This window comes from Mytilus californianus, unplaced genomic scaffold (assembly GCF_021869535.1).
Source record: "Mytilus californianus isolate M0D057914Y unplaced genomic scaffold, xbMytCali1.0.p SCAF_8, whole genome shotgun sequence".
Taxonomy (NCBI): Eukaryota; Metazoa; Mollusca; class Bivalvia; order Mytilida; family Mytilidae; genus Mytilus; species Mytilus californianus.
Genome location: NW_026262734.1, coordinates 71,881,839 through 71,896,932, shown reverse-complemented (window position 1 = coordinate 71,896,932; position 15,094 = coordinate 71,881,839). Strand labels below are relative to the sequence as shown.

General features: G+C 31.5%; 1 protein-coding gene across 2 annotated transcripts in view; it reads left to right on the top strand.

Moving 5' to 3' along the window:
• LOC127712440 (spermidine synthase-like) overlaps window positions 1-15,094 on the top strand; it is a 176,974-nt gene that overhangs the window by 156,894 nt on the left and 4,986 nt on the right. Inside the window, exon 7 of one of the 2 annotated variants that reach the window (XM_052218883.1) lies at window positions 3,323-3,445. The exons of the other annotated variant lie outside the window; for it this stretch is intronic. Within the exon in view, the coding sequence (XP_052074843.1) occupies window positions 3,323-3,445 (123 nt within the window). The remainder of the gene's footprint in view (window positions 1-3,322; window positions 3,446-15,094) is intronic. 2 annotated transcript variants of the gene reach the window in all.

Genomic DNA, 15,094 nt, shown 5'->3' with positions numbered 1-15,094 from the left:
TGTAAATGTTTTATAAACCGCGGTCTCTCAAAACTTTGCATACGTCTGTAAAGATATGTTGCAAATACCAATATTTATCAAAATAACTATGATAATGGAAAGTATTAGGTAAATAAAATACATGTCTTTACATACATAAACTATATCGACAAACGTTTGCAAATATAACACAAACATTTGACAGCATTTACTTTGGCTGTAAATGTTTTATAAATCGCGGTCTCTCAAAACTTTGCATACGTCTGTAAAGATATGTTGCAAATACCAATATTTATCAAAATAACTATGATAATGGAAAGTATTAGTAAATAAAATACATTTCTTTACAAACATGAACGATATCGACAAACGTTTGCAAATATAACACAAACATTTGACAGCATTTACATTGGTTGTAAATATTTTATAAACCGCGGTCTCTCAAAACTTTGCATACGTCTGTAAAGATATGTTGCAAATGTCAATATTTATCAAAATAACTATAATACTGGAAAGTATAAGTAAATAAAATACATTTCTTTACATGCATGAACGATATCGAGAAACGTTTGCAAATATAACAGAAACATTTGACATCATTTACATTGGTTGTAAATGTTTTATAAATCGCAGTCTCTCAAAACTGCCCACACTTCTGTAAAACAGTTATGCAAATTTTAAACTTTGCATATATCTCCTATCCTGGAAAGTGCATGTAAATCTAAGGCCTATCTTTACATATCTTTGGAATATGAATAAAGCTATGGAAATAAAACAATTATCTTTAGCATATCTTTGAGGACGTCCTAAATAATGCCAAAGGAATAAAACATTTACATATACATTAGTAGGTCCGCAAATATATCTGGCAGAAAAGTAGTTATATTTGTCAAACATTTACATGACTGTCCAAATTGTTGTAAATCTGCCTTTTCATGTAGTGATACCCAAGGCAAAAGTACAATGATCATTTGGCAAAGGTTAAACTTTCAAAATCAGAAAATAAGGCAACTATAGACTATTACAATTTAAAATAGTATGGCAATTTTTTACCATTGGAGGTTTGAAAGACTGTTAACTAAAGTAAAAGAGAATGATGAGGGAAATTTTAAAGTTTATGTTTTTCTAGAGTTGTATGGTACTTTTGGAAAAACACATAAAGAAATATGTAAAAGCGGCCTATTATTATTATAGACCATAGAATTAAAACCCGTTTTATCAAAAGAGTTTTGCAGAAGAGGACAGGTTGATTAAATCGATTTCCAATCAAAGTGAGATGGAAACTATATTTTCTTATGGTGTACCAAGATCACCTAACAAAAATTATATTTCTAGAGCTCTTTCGTCAAAAAAGGCAATGTTTTCACAATATTTGGTGTGCCACATAAACAGCAAGGTGACAAAGGTCGTGAATTTACAGCTAAGGTTATATCTGAATTAATGATAATGTGGCCAGAACTATTTATTGTTCACGGGAAGCCAATACATCTCCAATCACAGGGTAGTATTGAGTGGTCAGACCGAAATATTCATGACATGCTTACTGCATTGATGAGGAACAACGAAATAACAGTGGTCAATTGGAATCAAATTCGTCCATATACAAAAGAATTCTGCTCTACACAAAGGTATTGGACGATCACCAGGTACAAATGTTAGAAAAAAATAAAACTGTGAAGTCTGTGCCATAGCCTCGCATCAATTGGTAACAAATAAATTTCAATACAAATTTTATATCAATATAAAAATAAGGAGATGTAGTACGATTGCCAATGGGACAACAATTCAACAAGTTTAAATATATTTTAAGTGGTTTATTCAATGAGTTTTAACATCAATATTTTACTTATGATTTTATTGAAATTCAAACTTCAGTTCTTATTATTTTATTATGTACAAAATGTATTTTAACTTTGAATAGATTTCTTTTTATCTACTCTCATTTTCATTTTAGGCATTAACATTAATGCCTGGACATAATTTTCAGGATTTAAGTTTAAATCCTAGGATTTAAGAGTAATGCCTAACATTATTTAGGCAATAGTCTTACTGCCTAGGCGTTAGCTTATTGCCTAGGATTTAAGCTTAATGCCTAATTTCACTTATTGCCGCTAACATATATATTGGGATTTTAAATACATCCTTTTCTCAAAGTTTGATAGTAAACTGTTTCTATAATTAGAAATATGACAAAAACAGGCAAAAATCGTAAGCCTTGTAAATATTGATTGATTTTAGTTTGAAGTTGTGAAATAAGTAGTCTCAGATAACAGTTAAGGTTTATTCCAAGGAATCTTCTTTATTCCTTATTACAACAAGATTTTACAAGGTATTTTACTGCTGTTAGCAAAATGTGGAGCTATTGAGCTGATATTTCTTCTTAGTAGTTACAGATTATTGGTGAGTTTTGTTCAGTTTGACTCATTTATGTCATGATTTTTAGCATTGGACTTGAAAATATCATGTTATATATTATACAGCAGATCTTTGGTTGTATTATGTAGTTTTTTTGTCTGTAAACTATGTCATACAGCATTAAACCATGTCTAAAAATTCGAAATTTCCATTTGCAATACAGGAACACTCACAGAATATTGGGGACAAATGAATTTCTTTACAAAATTAAAGTTATTCAAAGATATAAATGTACTTTCTATAAGGACTCAATAGAAACCACAGAACACATATTCAGGATTTTTCCAAATATTTGAGGAATGAGGAGAACTAAATAGAATATATTCAAAAGTACAAATTAGACTACCACTTAACTTGGAAAAAACTACATAAAAAACCTCTTGATATTGTTAACAAAGTATTATAGATACAAACAAAAAAAAATGAAAAAATGCTAAACGGACAAGTAAATATTATAGCATTAAGGAATTATCTGAAAGAAAATTTGTTAATTGAAAAAAATCGTATTTTATATATAAAGTAGGCATTGTAAAGAGCATACTCGTGCTGGAAAACCTGGTTCCAGATAATAGAATAATTAAAAGAAGTAATTTGTTTAGTTATAAAAATACCCCCTCAATCCAGACTTCTTAGGTTTATCATTAGTATTTGTCCAATGGTTCATTTATAGAATAGGCAAAAAGAAACATCTATATGCACTTGTCTTGCATTTTCAGATATAACTATGGACTAATCACCATAATCATTGAAACATGTATTTTTGCCAATAAACACATTACAAAAAGAAACCATTGAACTAGCCATATTGTGATGTAGTTTTACAGGATAAAAGGCATTTTGTGATGTAGTTTTACAGGATAAAAGGCATTTTGTGATGTAGTTTTACAGGATAAAAGTGCTTATGATACCTGTTTTTTTTTCTCAACAGGATACCTGTTTTAGGGAGCCATTAATGACTTATACAGATGCTGAAATTAAAGAAAGGAATTTAAAGTATTATAACACTGATGTCCATAGGGCATGTTTTACCCTTCCCCAGTTTGCAAAAGAGGTAGGGTTTAAAATATTTATTAACTATCCATTACCTAAATTGAAGTGTGAAGACATTTGTTAAATTACAGTTTTATCTGTTGTACAGTTGTTAGGCCATTGGGCAAACCATTAAATGCAGTTTGGTAGGCAGCTTTCCATGAGAGTGCTTTTTCTGTTGTACCCTGCTCAGAAAATATTGTGCCAATTGAAGCCAAAGTTGGTCACATTACTGCTTTAGGATGTCTAGTTTCAGATTTGTTTTTGCTGACCAACCAACATTGTTGCAGTCACTTAAAATAGAATATAATGGTTATGTGTAAGTTATTGTCTCCTATCCTGAAAATAATAATAGATAAAAAAACAAGTTGCTTTCTTTAAAAAAAGAAAAGCAATACGTAAACCCGAGACAGCTGACTGGTCACCAAAAAATTGTTGCTGAATTTTTGTTTGCTTTTGATTTGAAATAATTGACCGTGAATAGAATAAGATAACGATGATGTTAAAAAACTTTATTGAAAATATGTAATTGTGTGTAGATTCTTGCACAACTCAATTAAAAGAAATGTTGGATAGTTGTGAATAGAAAAGTGAATATATACAGCTAATATTTGAATTTACATTTTAAGGCTTGACTAATTAATTTATTACTTGGGAGTGTACATCATTTTTTCATAATCCCATTGCAAATCCCAGTTTCTGCAAACCGTATGTCTAATGCAAATTACACAAACCAATCGCAATATATTAATTTAAGCACTCCGTTTGCTTTATAATCTGTACGCATTTATTTATCTATCATATCTTCATATTTTCTTTCCTGGATGCCTTCAGTTATTCTTATACTCGTTATTGAAGCTGTCATGTACTCATAGTAGATATTGTATAGATAAATTTAAAGTCCAATTTCCATGAGAAGTGAGACCCTTGGTATGCAACTTATAAGAAGGTTTCGTATATTTTTCTTGAGAGTAACACACCAGCTTCATTGGGACCTCTTATATACTGACAATTATTTTGGTCTCATAAAACATCTCAAATTTTAAGGATTTCCTGAAGTTACTTAAATCAATCCAAAAATTCTGCAGGAAAACTTGGTTTTGAAGAATATCTTATTTTCAGAAGTTTTATAAATTCCTGAACATATTCTCAAAAGAACCAATTTATATAAAAAGATTTGAAGATATAAAAAGATACCAGGATTAAAATGTTGAACACCAGATGCAAAACCAGTCTACAAAAGACTCATCAGTGACGCTCAAATAACAAAAGTTAAAAAGGCCAAATAAAGTACAAAGTTGAAAGGAATTGAGGACCCAAAATTTCGAAAACAAAGGTTTTGTCGAATACATCTGAAGTAATCTATTCCTGGGGTAGAAAATCCTTAGTATTTCGAAAATGTCAAAGTTTATAATATGGCAGCCACTCAAAAAAAAAAGAGAAACAGCTAGAGGTCAGAATACCTTTAGTAATGATGACCATGCTTGAAAGTCACATGTCAAGCTCTTCCTGCTGTGTCTTGAATTTAGATTAAAAAAAAAGCAAAAATTTACATTTGAGAGTGAAATTAATAATTATGTATGCACGTGGTTTTTTTTTGCGCAGAAATAGTAAATAGAAAGCATATGCACTAATACTCTGGATAAGAATATGCATTTGTGTCATCACATATATTAATCTAGGCTCAAATCTAATGTTTAATAGTTGAATTCGGATGTCAAACTACCGACCTCAAGTGTTTTGACTCTGGATTCATTGCCATTTAATCTGGAATTTGCGTGACTGCAAACCGATAGTGTGTCGTGTGAACAGGGTGATATATCATGTAAATGAACCAAGACGTGTAGGATAGCTGATCAACACAATGAATACAATTTTCAAAACCATACCATATTGCAAAGATTTAGATGCTATAAAGTTTAACTATTAAAATAAAAGAATTGAAAATTGATAATTGATATATATATACATTCCTGTTAATGAATCTTTTCCAAAATTTAGAATATAATATCAATAAACACAAACAACAAGTATTTACTGATGGACATTTTATTTATCAAATCAATCTCTTCTTAAAGTCTAACTCTCCACTATATGAATATATTGCTATACAAAATATTAGCAGAGACTTATAAATCCATATTAAAACAGTATAAAATAATTAACGTAGTAGTTAATTTTTTTTAATGATTATTGTAAAATATTAATTACGTTTTTAGTGAGATGCAAGGATTTAAAATCTTTGTGAATTGAAACCATGCAAGTATTTTTTCATTCACTACCGTTTAAAATTTAGATACTAACTTATGTGTACGCATCCCTGCTCATTGGTGCTCATACATCGCATATAATTTTCATAAATGTATTCACTGTTCAAACCTGTGGAACATAATACACGTATATATCAAACCTGTGGGACATAATACACGTATATATAACATTGTTAGCTCACTTGGCCCGAAGGTCCAAGTGAGCTTTTCTCATCACTTGGCGTCCGTCGTCGTTGTCCGTCGTCGTTAGCTTTTACAAAAATCTTCTCCTCTGAAACCACTGGGCCAAATTTAACCAAACTTGGCCACAATCATCATTAGGGTATCTAGTTTAAAAAATGTGTCCGATGACCCGGCCAACCAACCAAGATGGCGCATGGCTAAAAATAGTCATAGGGATAAAATGTAGATTTTGGCTTATAAATACTGAAACCAAAGCATTTAGAGTAAATCTGACATGGGTGAAACTGATTATCAGGTCAAGATCTATCTGCCCTGAAATTTTCAGACAAATCTGACAACCCGTTGTTGGGTAACTGCCCCTGAATTGGTAATTTTAAGGAAATTTTGCAGTTTTTATTGGTATGACGTTGTCGTCGTCGTCGTCGTCCGAAGACACATTGGTTTTGGCACTCTAACTTTAGTTTAAGTGAATGGATCTCTTTGAAATTTTACCATAAGGTTCAATACCACAAAAGGAAGGTGGGGATTGATTTTGGGGGTTATGGTACCAACAGTTAAGGAATTAGGGACCAAAAAGGGGCCAAAAATAAGCATTTTCTAGTTTCCAGACCATAACTGTGGAACGGTGTATGGATCTCTCTGAAATTATACTACAAGTTTCCATACCACAAAGGGATGGTTAGGATTTGCTTTGGGGGGTTATGGCTCAAACCGTTCAGGAATTAGGGGCAAAAAAGGGGGAAAAACAAGGTTGTCCTGGTTAATGGACAAATACTTTAGTACAAAACATAATTTAAAGCAGTGTAAGGGAGATAAATCAAATACATCATTGAAATTATCTCCCTTACACTGCTTTTAAATTATGTATAAAGTAATGGTTAATGAACAATTAAGATAATTTAAAACAGTGTAAGGGAGGTAATCCAAATACAACGTTTTGGTTACTTCCCTTACACTGCTTTTAAATTATGTTTAAAGAAATGCATATTTATAAAGGAAGACCAGTAAAAATATCTGCAAATGGTGCATCTTTTTTTTTTACAAAAAAATCCATATGAAAGATTTGACACTATATTTTAAATTCTATTATAAAATAGATTAAGTTAGCACTATGGTAAATTTAAATGGGTAATTATGGTTGCAAACTCCATTTGAAATTTGAATTGAGATTATGACCATATCTTGAGGGAAAGAATTTTTTGGGGAAAAAAAGGGGGGGGGGGGGGGTAAAAAGAAATTGTGGGGGGTCAATTTTTTCTCATTTCAGATTTCAGAAATTAAAAAGAATTATTCTTCAAATATTTTTTTTTTTTTCAAATTTCAAATATTGAAATATTTCAAGAAGTAATCTTTAATTGCACAGTATGGGGCATTAGATTTGTAAAATCTTTGACCACATTTATTAATTTGTTATGCCGGATCTAACCGTGTATTTAGATTTTTAATTTTGGGTCCAGTTTTCAAATTGGTCTACATTAAGGTCCAAAGGGTCCAAAATTAAACTTAGTTTGATTTTAACAAAATTGAATATATGGGGTTCTTTGATGTGCTGAATCCAAACATGTATTTAGATTTTTGATTTTTGGCCCAGTTTCAAGTTGGTCCAAATTGGGGTCCAAAATTAAACTTTGTTTGATTTCAACAAAAATTGAATATATGGGGTTCTTTGATATGCTGAATCTAACCATGTAATTAGATTTTTTATTTGAGGACCCCGCTATCAAATTGGTTCATATTGAGGTCAAAAGGGTCCAAAATTAAACTTTGTTTGATTTCATCAAAAATTGAATTATTGGGGTTCTTTGATATGCCAAATCTAACCGTGTATTTAGATTTTTAATTTTGGGTCCTGTTTTTTAAATTGGTCTACATTAAGGTCCAAAGGGTCCAAAATTAAACTTAGTTTGATTTTAACAAAAATTGAATTCTTGGGGTTCTTTGATATGCTGAATCTAAACATGTGTTTAGATTTTTTATTATGGGCCCAGTTTTCAAGTTGGTCCAAGTTGGGGTCCAAAATTAAACTTTGTTTAATTTCAACAAAAATTGAATATATGGGGTTCTTTGATATGCTGAATCTAAACATGTATTTAGATTATAGATTTTTGGCCCAGTTTTCAAGTTGGTCCAAATTGGGGTCCAAAATTAAACTTTGTTTGATTTCAACAAAAATTGAATATATGGGGTTCTTTGATATGCTGAATCTAACCATGTATTTAGATTTTTTATTTGTGGGCCCGCTATCAAATTGGTTCATATTGAGGTCAAAAGGGTCCAAAATTAAACTTTGTTTGATTTCATCAAAAATTGAATTATTGGGGTTCTTTGATATGCCAAATCTAACCGTGTTTTTAAATTTTTAATTTTGGGTCCCGTTTTTTAAATTGGTCTACATTAAGGTCCAAAGGGTCCAAAATTAAACTTAGTTTGATTTTAACAAAAATTGAATTCTTGGGGTTCTTTGATATACTGAATCTAAACATGTGTTTAAATTTTTGATTATGGGCCCAGTTTTCAAGTTGGTCCAAGTTGGGGTCCAAAATTAAACTTTTTTTGATTTCAACAAAAATTGAATATATGGGGTTCTTTGATATGCTGAATCTAACCATGTATTTAGATTTATTATTTGTGGGCCCCCCTATCAAATTGGTTCATATTGAGGTCAAAAGGGTCCAAAATTAAACTTTGTTTGATTTCATCTAAAATTGAATTATTGGGGTTCTTTGATATTCCAAATCTAACCGTGTATTTAGATTTTTAATTTTGGGTCCCGTTTTTTAAATTGGTCTACATTAAGGTCCAAAGGGTCCAAAATTAAATTTAGTTTGATTTTAACAAAAATTGAATTCTTGGGGTTCTTTGATATGCTGAATCTAAACATGTGTTTAGATTTTTTATTATGGGCCCAGTTTTCAAGTTGGTCCAAGTTGGGGTCCAAAATTAAACTTTGTTTGATTTCAACAAAAATTGAATATATGGGGTTCTTTGATATGCTGAATCTAACCATGTATTTTGATTTTGGACATTGGACCATAATAGGTAAATTAAAAAAATTCAAGTTCTTAGACCACATTCTTTCTGTGTCAGAAACCTATGCTGTGTCAAATATTTAATCACAATCCAAATTCAGAGCTGTATCAAGCTTGAATGTTGTGTCCATACTTGCCCCAAATGTTCAGGGTTCGACCTCTGCGGTCGTATCAAGCTGCGCCCAGCGAAGCATTTTATTGGTTATTATCTTGAATATTATTATCGATAGAGATAAACTGTAAATAGCAATAATGTTCAGCAAAGTAAGATCTACAAATAAGTCGTCATGACCAAAATTGTCAGTCGACCCCTTTAGGAGTTATTGCCCTTTATAGTCAATTTTTAACAATTTTTCGTAAATTTTTGTAATCTTTTACAAAAATCTTCTTCTCTGAAACTACTGAGACAAATTTAACCATACTTGGCCTTAATCATTATTAGGGTATCTAGTTTAAAAGATTTGTCCGATGACCCCGTCTTCCAACCATCATGGCCGACATGGGTAAAAATAGAACATAGGGGTAAAATGCAGTTTTTACTCTCTGAAACTAAAGCATTTAGAGCAAATCTGACAGGTGGCAAAAATGTTCATCAGATTTAGATTTATCTGCCCCGAAATTTTCAGACAAATCCGACAACCCGTTGTTGGGTTGCTGCCCCTGAGTTAGTAATTTTACAGAAATTTTGCAGTTTTTTGTTATCTTAGATATCATTATTATAAATATCTAATATCTAATACTATTAATTATGATTTTAACCTTATTTTACATGATTTCCAAAGCATCAGTAAATATAGGTGAGCGACACAGGCTCTTGAGCGCCTCTAGTTATATCTACCTAGGAGCATTATGTTTTTCGGTCTGTGCGTCCGTTCGTTCGTCCGTCTGTCCCGCTTCAGGTTAAAGTTTTTGGTCTAGGTAGTTTTTGATGAAGTTGAAGTCCAATCAACTTGAAACTTAGTACACATGTTCCCTATGATATGATCTTTCTAATTTATATGCCAAATTAGAGTTTTGACCCCAATTTCACGGTCTACTGAACATAGAAAATGATAGTGGGTATGGGGCATCCGTGTACTATGGACACCTTCTTGTTAATTATATTCTATTAAAGATAAATTTAATCTCAGTTTAAACTTAATAATTTTAATGAATATTCTCTTGGTCTGGTAGTATGTATTAATGAAAATGAATATTTTTGACAGAAAAATCCTTTTGTTTAATTATCTTTCTGCTTTCTGACCACTGTGTTTCCGACCTAAGATAGATATTTATACCAGAAATATCGTTTTGTTTATTTTCTTCATGCTTTCCGACAATTTCCCAGGCTATGATTGAATACAAATATCTCGTTCAGAAATAATCAGTTTATTCTGGGACATTATATATTAATAAATTATTCCCAGGTTTATTGTCACAATCTGTATTAAATACTACACACACAATGCGTACAGGGATCGGACCGTCTCAAAGCACGAATTATATAACTGTGTTATCATTATCATTATACTTGATATTTAATAAACATTCGCATTATTAAAAACACATATGCTGTGTCCAAAGGGAAATAGGTTCTGACATATAAATGATTTTTTGACTGCAACCTATAGTGCCAACAAGATTTTGTGAAGTAGACGAAATTGACCTTAAAACGATCGTATTGAATTTTGATGTCCAAAAATAGACAGATCGGACATATTTTGACTTTATTTATTGACTACTTTTGTTTGGGATTAATTGTAATTATAACATTATAATGAGACTGAAAAATATTTTGTTTTGTTAAGATAAACAGTAATTTTACCTGGCGTAGAAGTGCGTATAATGTATTTCGAACTTTTCTTCGAAAAAACACTTGTTTAATGGAATAGAACGTCTGATTTGTAAATTTCCTATATTTTCTCGGGAATTGGCTATAAAAAAAAAACTATCTTCTGTATATGTGGAAATTTTTATGAAAATATAAGAAGTGGCAATTCTTACCTTTCATACCTTTAGTTTCATTGATAAAAAATAATATGGACGTGTCCAATGTCCAGTTTGAAGGCCATTTAAGTTCCTGTAAACATTCATGCACGTTCTGATTTAATCAATATACATGTATGAAAAAAATAAACAATTTGAAGGTAAAATAATAATAACTTAATCCAATCAAATTGCATAAGATTCAATAACAATGACCGGTCCACATCATAATAAGTAATAGGGGTAAACTGGGTAGGGAGAAAATGGCACATATTTTAAGTTCATTTTTTGTAATAACGTATAAAAATTTGTCAACCAAAAGTTGTGCTAAAATTTCAAAATCATGTCATACTGTATTGGAAAAGTTTTCGGATCTTTCCTTTGCGTATTTAAGGCAATAGAAAGTTTGGGCTTCAAAAGTCTACATTATTGACTTTATACAGAATATTCGCCCTTTTAAAACATTTAATGTTTCACAAATAATACATGGATACAAAGTAAAATCATTTCTTAAAACACTGCAAAAAAAATTCATTCTGATTGGTATAGTGGTATTGTCATAAAGTGCGTTGAAATGAACCGTGGTATAGCAAACATCGAATTCCCTCACAAAATGTTATCACACACTACAGTCTTTATTTTTTTACTATCCTATCTACAAATGAACTTTGATTGTTGAAATATACAATGTCACGTGGTAGCCTATCCATAGAGGGACCGTATCAAAGACATAGATAACTCAGTAACGTGTATAAATGATCGAAAATTTCCAAGAGGTACCGAGAATCTTGTTTCCCAAGATATACGAATGGCCCATAGACGCTACCAAAACTCACCAATATATAGGCTGAGAATGTAATGCCTGGGGATGAAAAAGTAAAAATCTAACTACTTTCATTTTAATACACCAAAATTATTAGATGACTCCTGGGTTTTGCCCTTTTTTGTCAATTATGGTCATATATATACCTTGATATTCCTGTACTTATGATCCTTTATAATTTCTGGGTTTACGTGTTCTTGATGTAAGAAAATCTACAAAAGGTTCAGACAACCTAATTTGGAGTTATTGCACCTGAAATAATTATTTTCATGAAATTTCTCAGGTTTTGGTTGTTATCTTGAAAACTATTATAGATAAAGCAAAATTTTAAACAGCAAAAATATTCAGCAAAGTAAGATTTACCAACTAGTTTAAGGATGCATTCATCAATTAATCCCTTATAGGAGTTATTGCCCTTGAAATACTATTTTTATTAGCTTTATTACTCTAAAAGTTTTTCGCAGAAACAATGATATAGAGAAACTTCAAACAGGAAAAATGTTCAGCAAAGTAAGAGGTAAAAATAAGTCAACATTACAGAAGTTTTCAATTGATCCTTTATAGGAGTTATTGCCCTTGAAAGATGATTTTTACCTAAAAAAATTTAGGTTTTTGCAGACATTATGATAGAGGGAATTTTTTAAAGGCACGTTTAAACACGCATTAATATACATTACTCTTGTTTTTTAAAGTATGATTTTCACCTTCCTTAAACAAGACATTTGTATTGCTGGCCATTTTTTTTTTTTTACTGGGTTGGAAAAAGTCACAAACTGGCTTATAGTACATGTGGAACATGCACACAGGTGGTGAAAATGGATACCTAATTTGTGAATAATGCAACGCAAACAGGTTTTTGTGTGTAAACGGATGTTCCATTCATATTTGTCTCATGGAATTATACCCTGGTAGATCAACAATTTACATTACTGGTAGAGAGGGTTCGGCCTGTGCTTTCGCTCCAGGTCTTAGGACAGCAAACTGACAATCCTCAGAACCAACACGATACAAAAAAAGACAGGTGTCAGAAACCCAGAAATGACCAGAGGTGATTATTGTGCAAAGCAATGTATTCACTCATATTACAAATAACCAAGATCGATGTAAAAGTTTCATATTTAATAGACATAGACTACAAAAGACTACATCACGGTTTCTCCTTATGAAATGTAATCCTTGAATATTCAATACATTTTAATACTTGTAACTTCACTTTAAAAAACCCATAGTAAATTAACCATGTTAAATGAAAGTGTTTGGCCTTAGTGCTATAAGTCATTTTTAAATACCAACTTCACACACTAGAAAGTAAGACGTGGTGGATTACCTAAAATATCAAAAACTGTACACTAGTCATTCTTTAAAATAATCAATCAAGTTCTCATGACGTTACACATTCTGATATCCGAGATAAAGAATTACACCAACTGGTTCCCACTTACTTTGTTAGACCCGAACATGAACCTCGTAATTTCATGCACTAGAGACCATTTGGTATATGGGATCCTTGCAAGGTGTACACATCAGTCAGACAGGGTTCATATGACCTTGGTCAGTGTTAAAGTAGAAGTTTACGTTGTCAAGGCAAGTCTGTATCTCAGATACTATAAGCAATAGGCTAACTATATATGGTGTATGGAACAATTGTAAGGTGTTTACAGTATATGTCTGACTGGCAGGTTTCAACTGACCTTGACCTCATTTTCATGGTTAATTGGCAAATATTTAGGTTTTTTGTGGTGTGTATTAAAATAAGGAGATGTGGTATGATTGCCAATGAGACAACTCTCCAACAGAGACCAAATGACATAGAAGTTAACAACTATAGGTCACTGTACAGCCTAATTAATGTACAAAACAATAAACGAAAAACAAATATGATATACAGGAACAAACGACAACCACTGAATTACAGACTCTTGACTTTGGACAGGCACATACAGAATGTGGCGGGCTTAAATGTGTTTGCTGGGACCAAACCCTCCCCATAACCTTGGACAATGGCAGTACAACATCAGAACAAACTATAAAAATCAGTTGGAAAGTGCTTAACCCATCAGATCCATACAAAGCACAAAAAACCCTAATAAAAACACAAAGGACACAAAGTACAGATCTGTGAGTTACTGAAAGCTAGTTCAAAGTCAATAACATCTAAAAAAATATCATGTATCTAAGACTAAAATATTAATCAGTACATATCCAACATCCAATGGATTTAGTGTAAAGACGTCATTAACAGTCAGAGAAAAACATGACCTTGTGCAATGCCAAAATATAGGTATCGACAGATTGTAGGACCGGGAATGTACATATGTGTATGACAATAATATTAAGTTCAGTTTTAATTTACTGATAACAAAATCAATATTTACACTGATAAAACCAATATTCAAAGATCTAATTATAGAGTTGAATTGGTAACCTGTTAGAATAAGTTTATTCAAAGGATCGATTAGTTTACTCACATCACCGTAAAAATTAGGATCTGCTATCCCTTTTGCAATTAGCTTTCTACAGGTACAAAAACTTCCAAACCAAATCTTTGTATCCATGGAAGAGTTGAGTAAAGGTTTGAAGTAATTTGTGGTAAGGAAATCCTTGACTCAATGATTTACCAGTAATACATAGATTGCGTACAATGAAATCTGAAACGTAACTTGATTCGTAACAACGGAAAAGTGGAAAGACCTAATATTGTGGATTCATTTATTTTCATTGGTACCAATTTTCGTGGATTGAGGAAAAATCGTATTTTCGTGGATATTTGATTTCGTGGTTTTGCCAAAGTCAGCATACAACCCTATAGAAAAGTTGTACAATGTACTTCATTGAACATTTGAATTCGTGGTTCACCTATACTCATGAAATCGACTTAAATTGGTATCCCACGAATAATAATGAATCCACAGAAATACGCCTATTTCTAGAATAAGAAACCAACTTGAAATACTCACAAAGCAGAGCAGCCAATAATGTGATGGTGGTATGACGTAAATTCTACATGAAAGTTCTTAAGAATGAAATTATAAATTCTTCTACATTCAGGTCACTGGGCTCCACAGAGAGTCATATAGTAAACAATCATATCATTACCACACCTCAGCTTAAGACATCTTCTGAACATTTGAAGGTCCCTACTAGGTTGGTTACCTAAACTACACAAAAAAACCTAAGATATCTTTTCATTTCGGCCTTTAGTAAGTGTTCTACAACTTATCTTTCAGTGTTTTTAACAAGTTCCTTAACTACTGTCAAAGAACTTATCATAAACTTTTGTAATAAAACATATGAAAATAGTGGAATGAACTATTTTTGGAGTGTAAACAATTCTTTGGATGTTTTAGATAAATTACATGCTTTTGATGGTCCTTTTAATTTGGTTGACAATTTTGACTTTT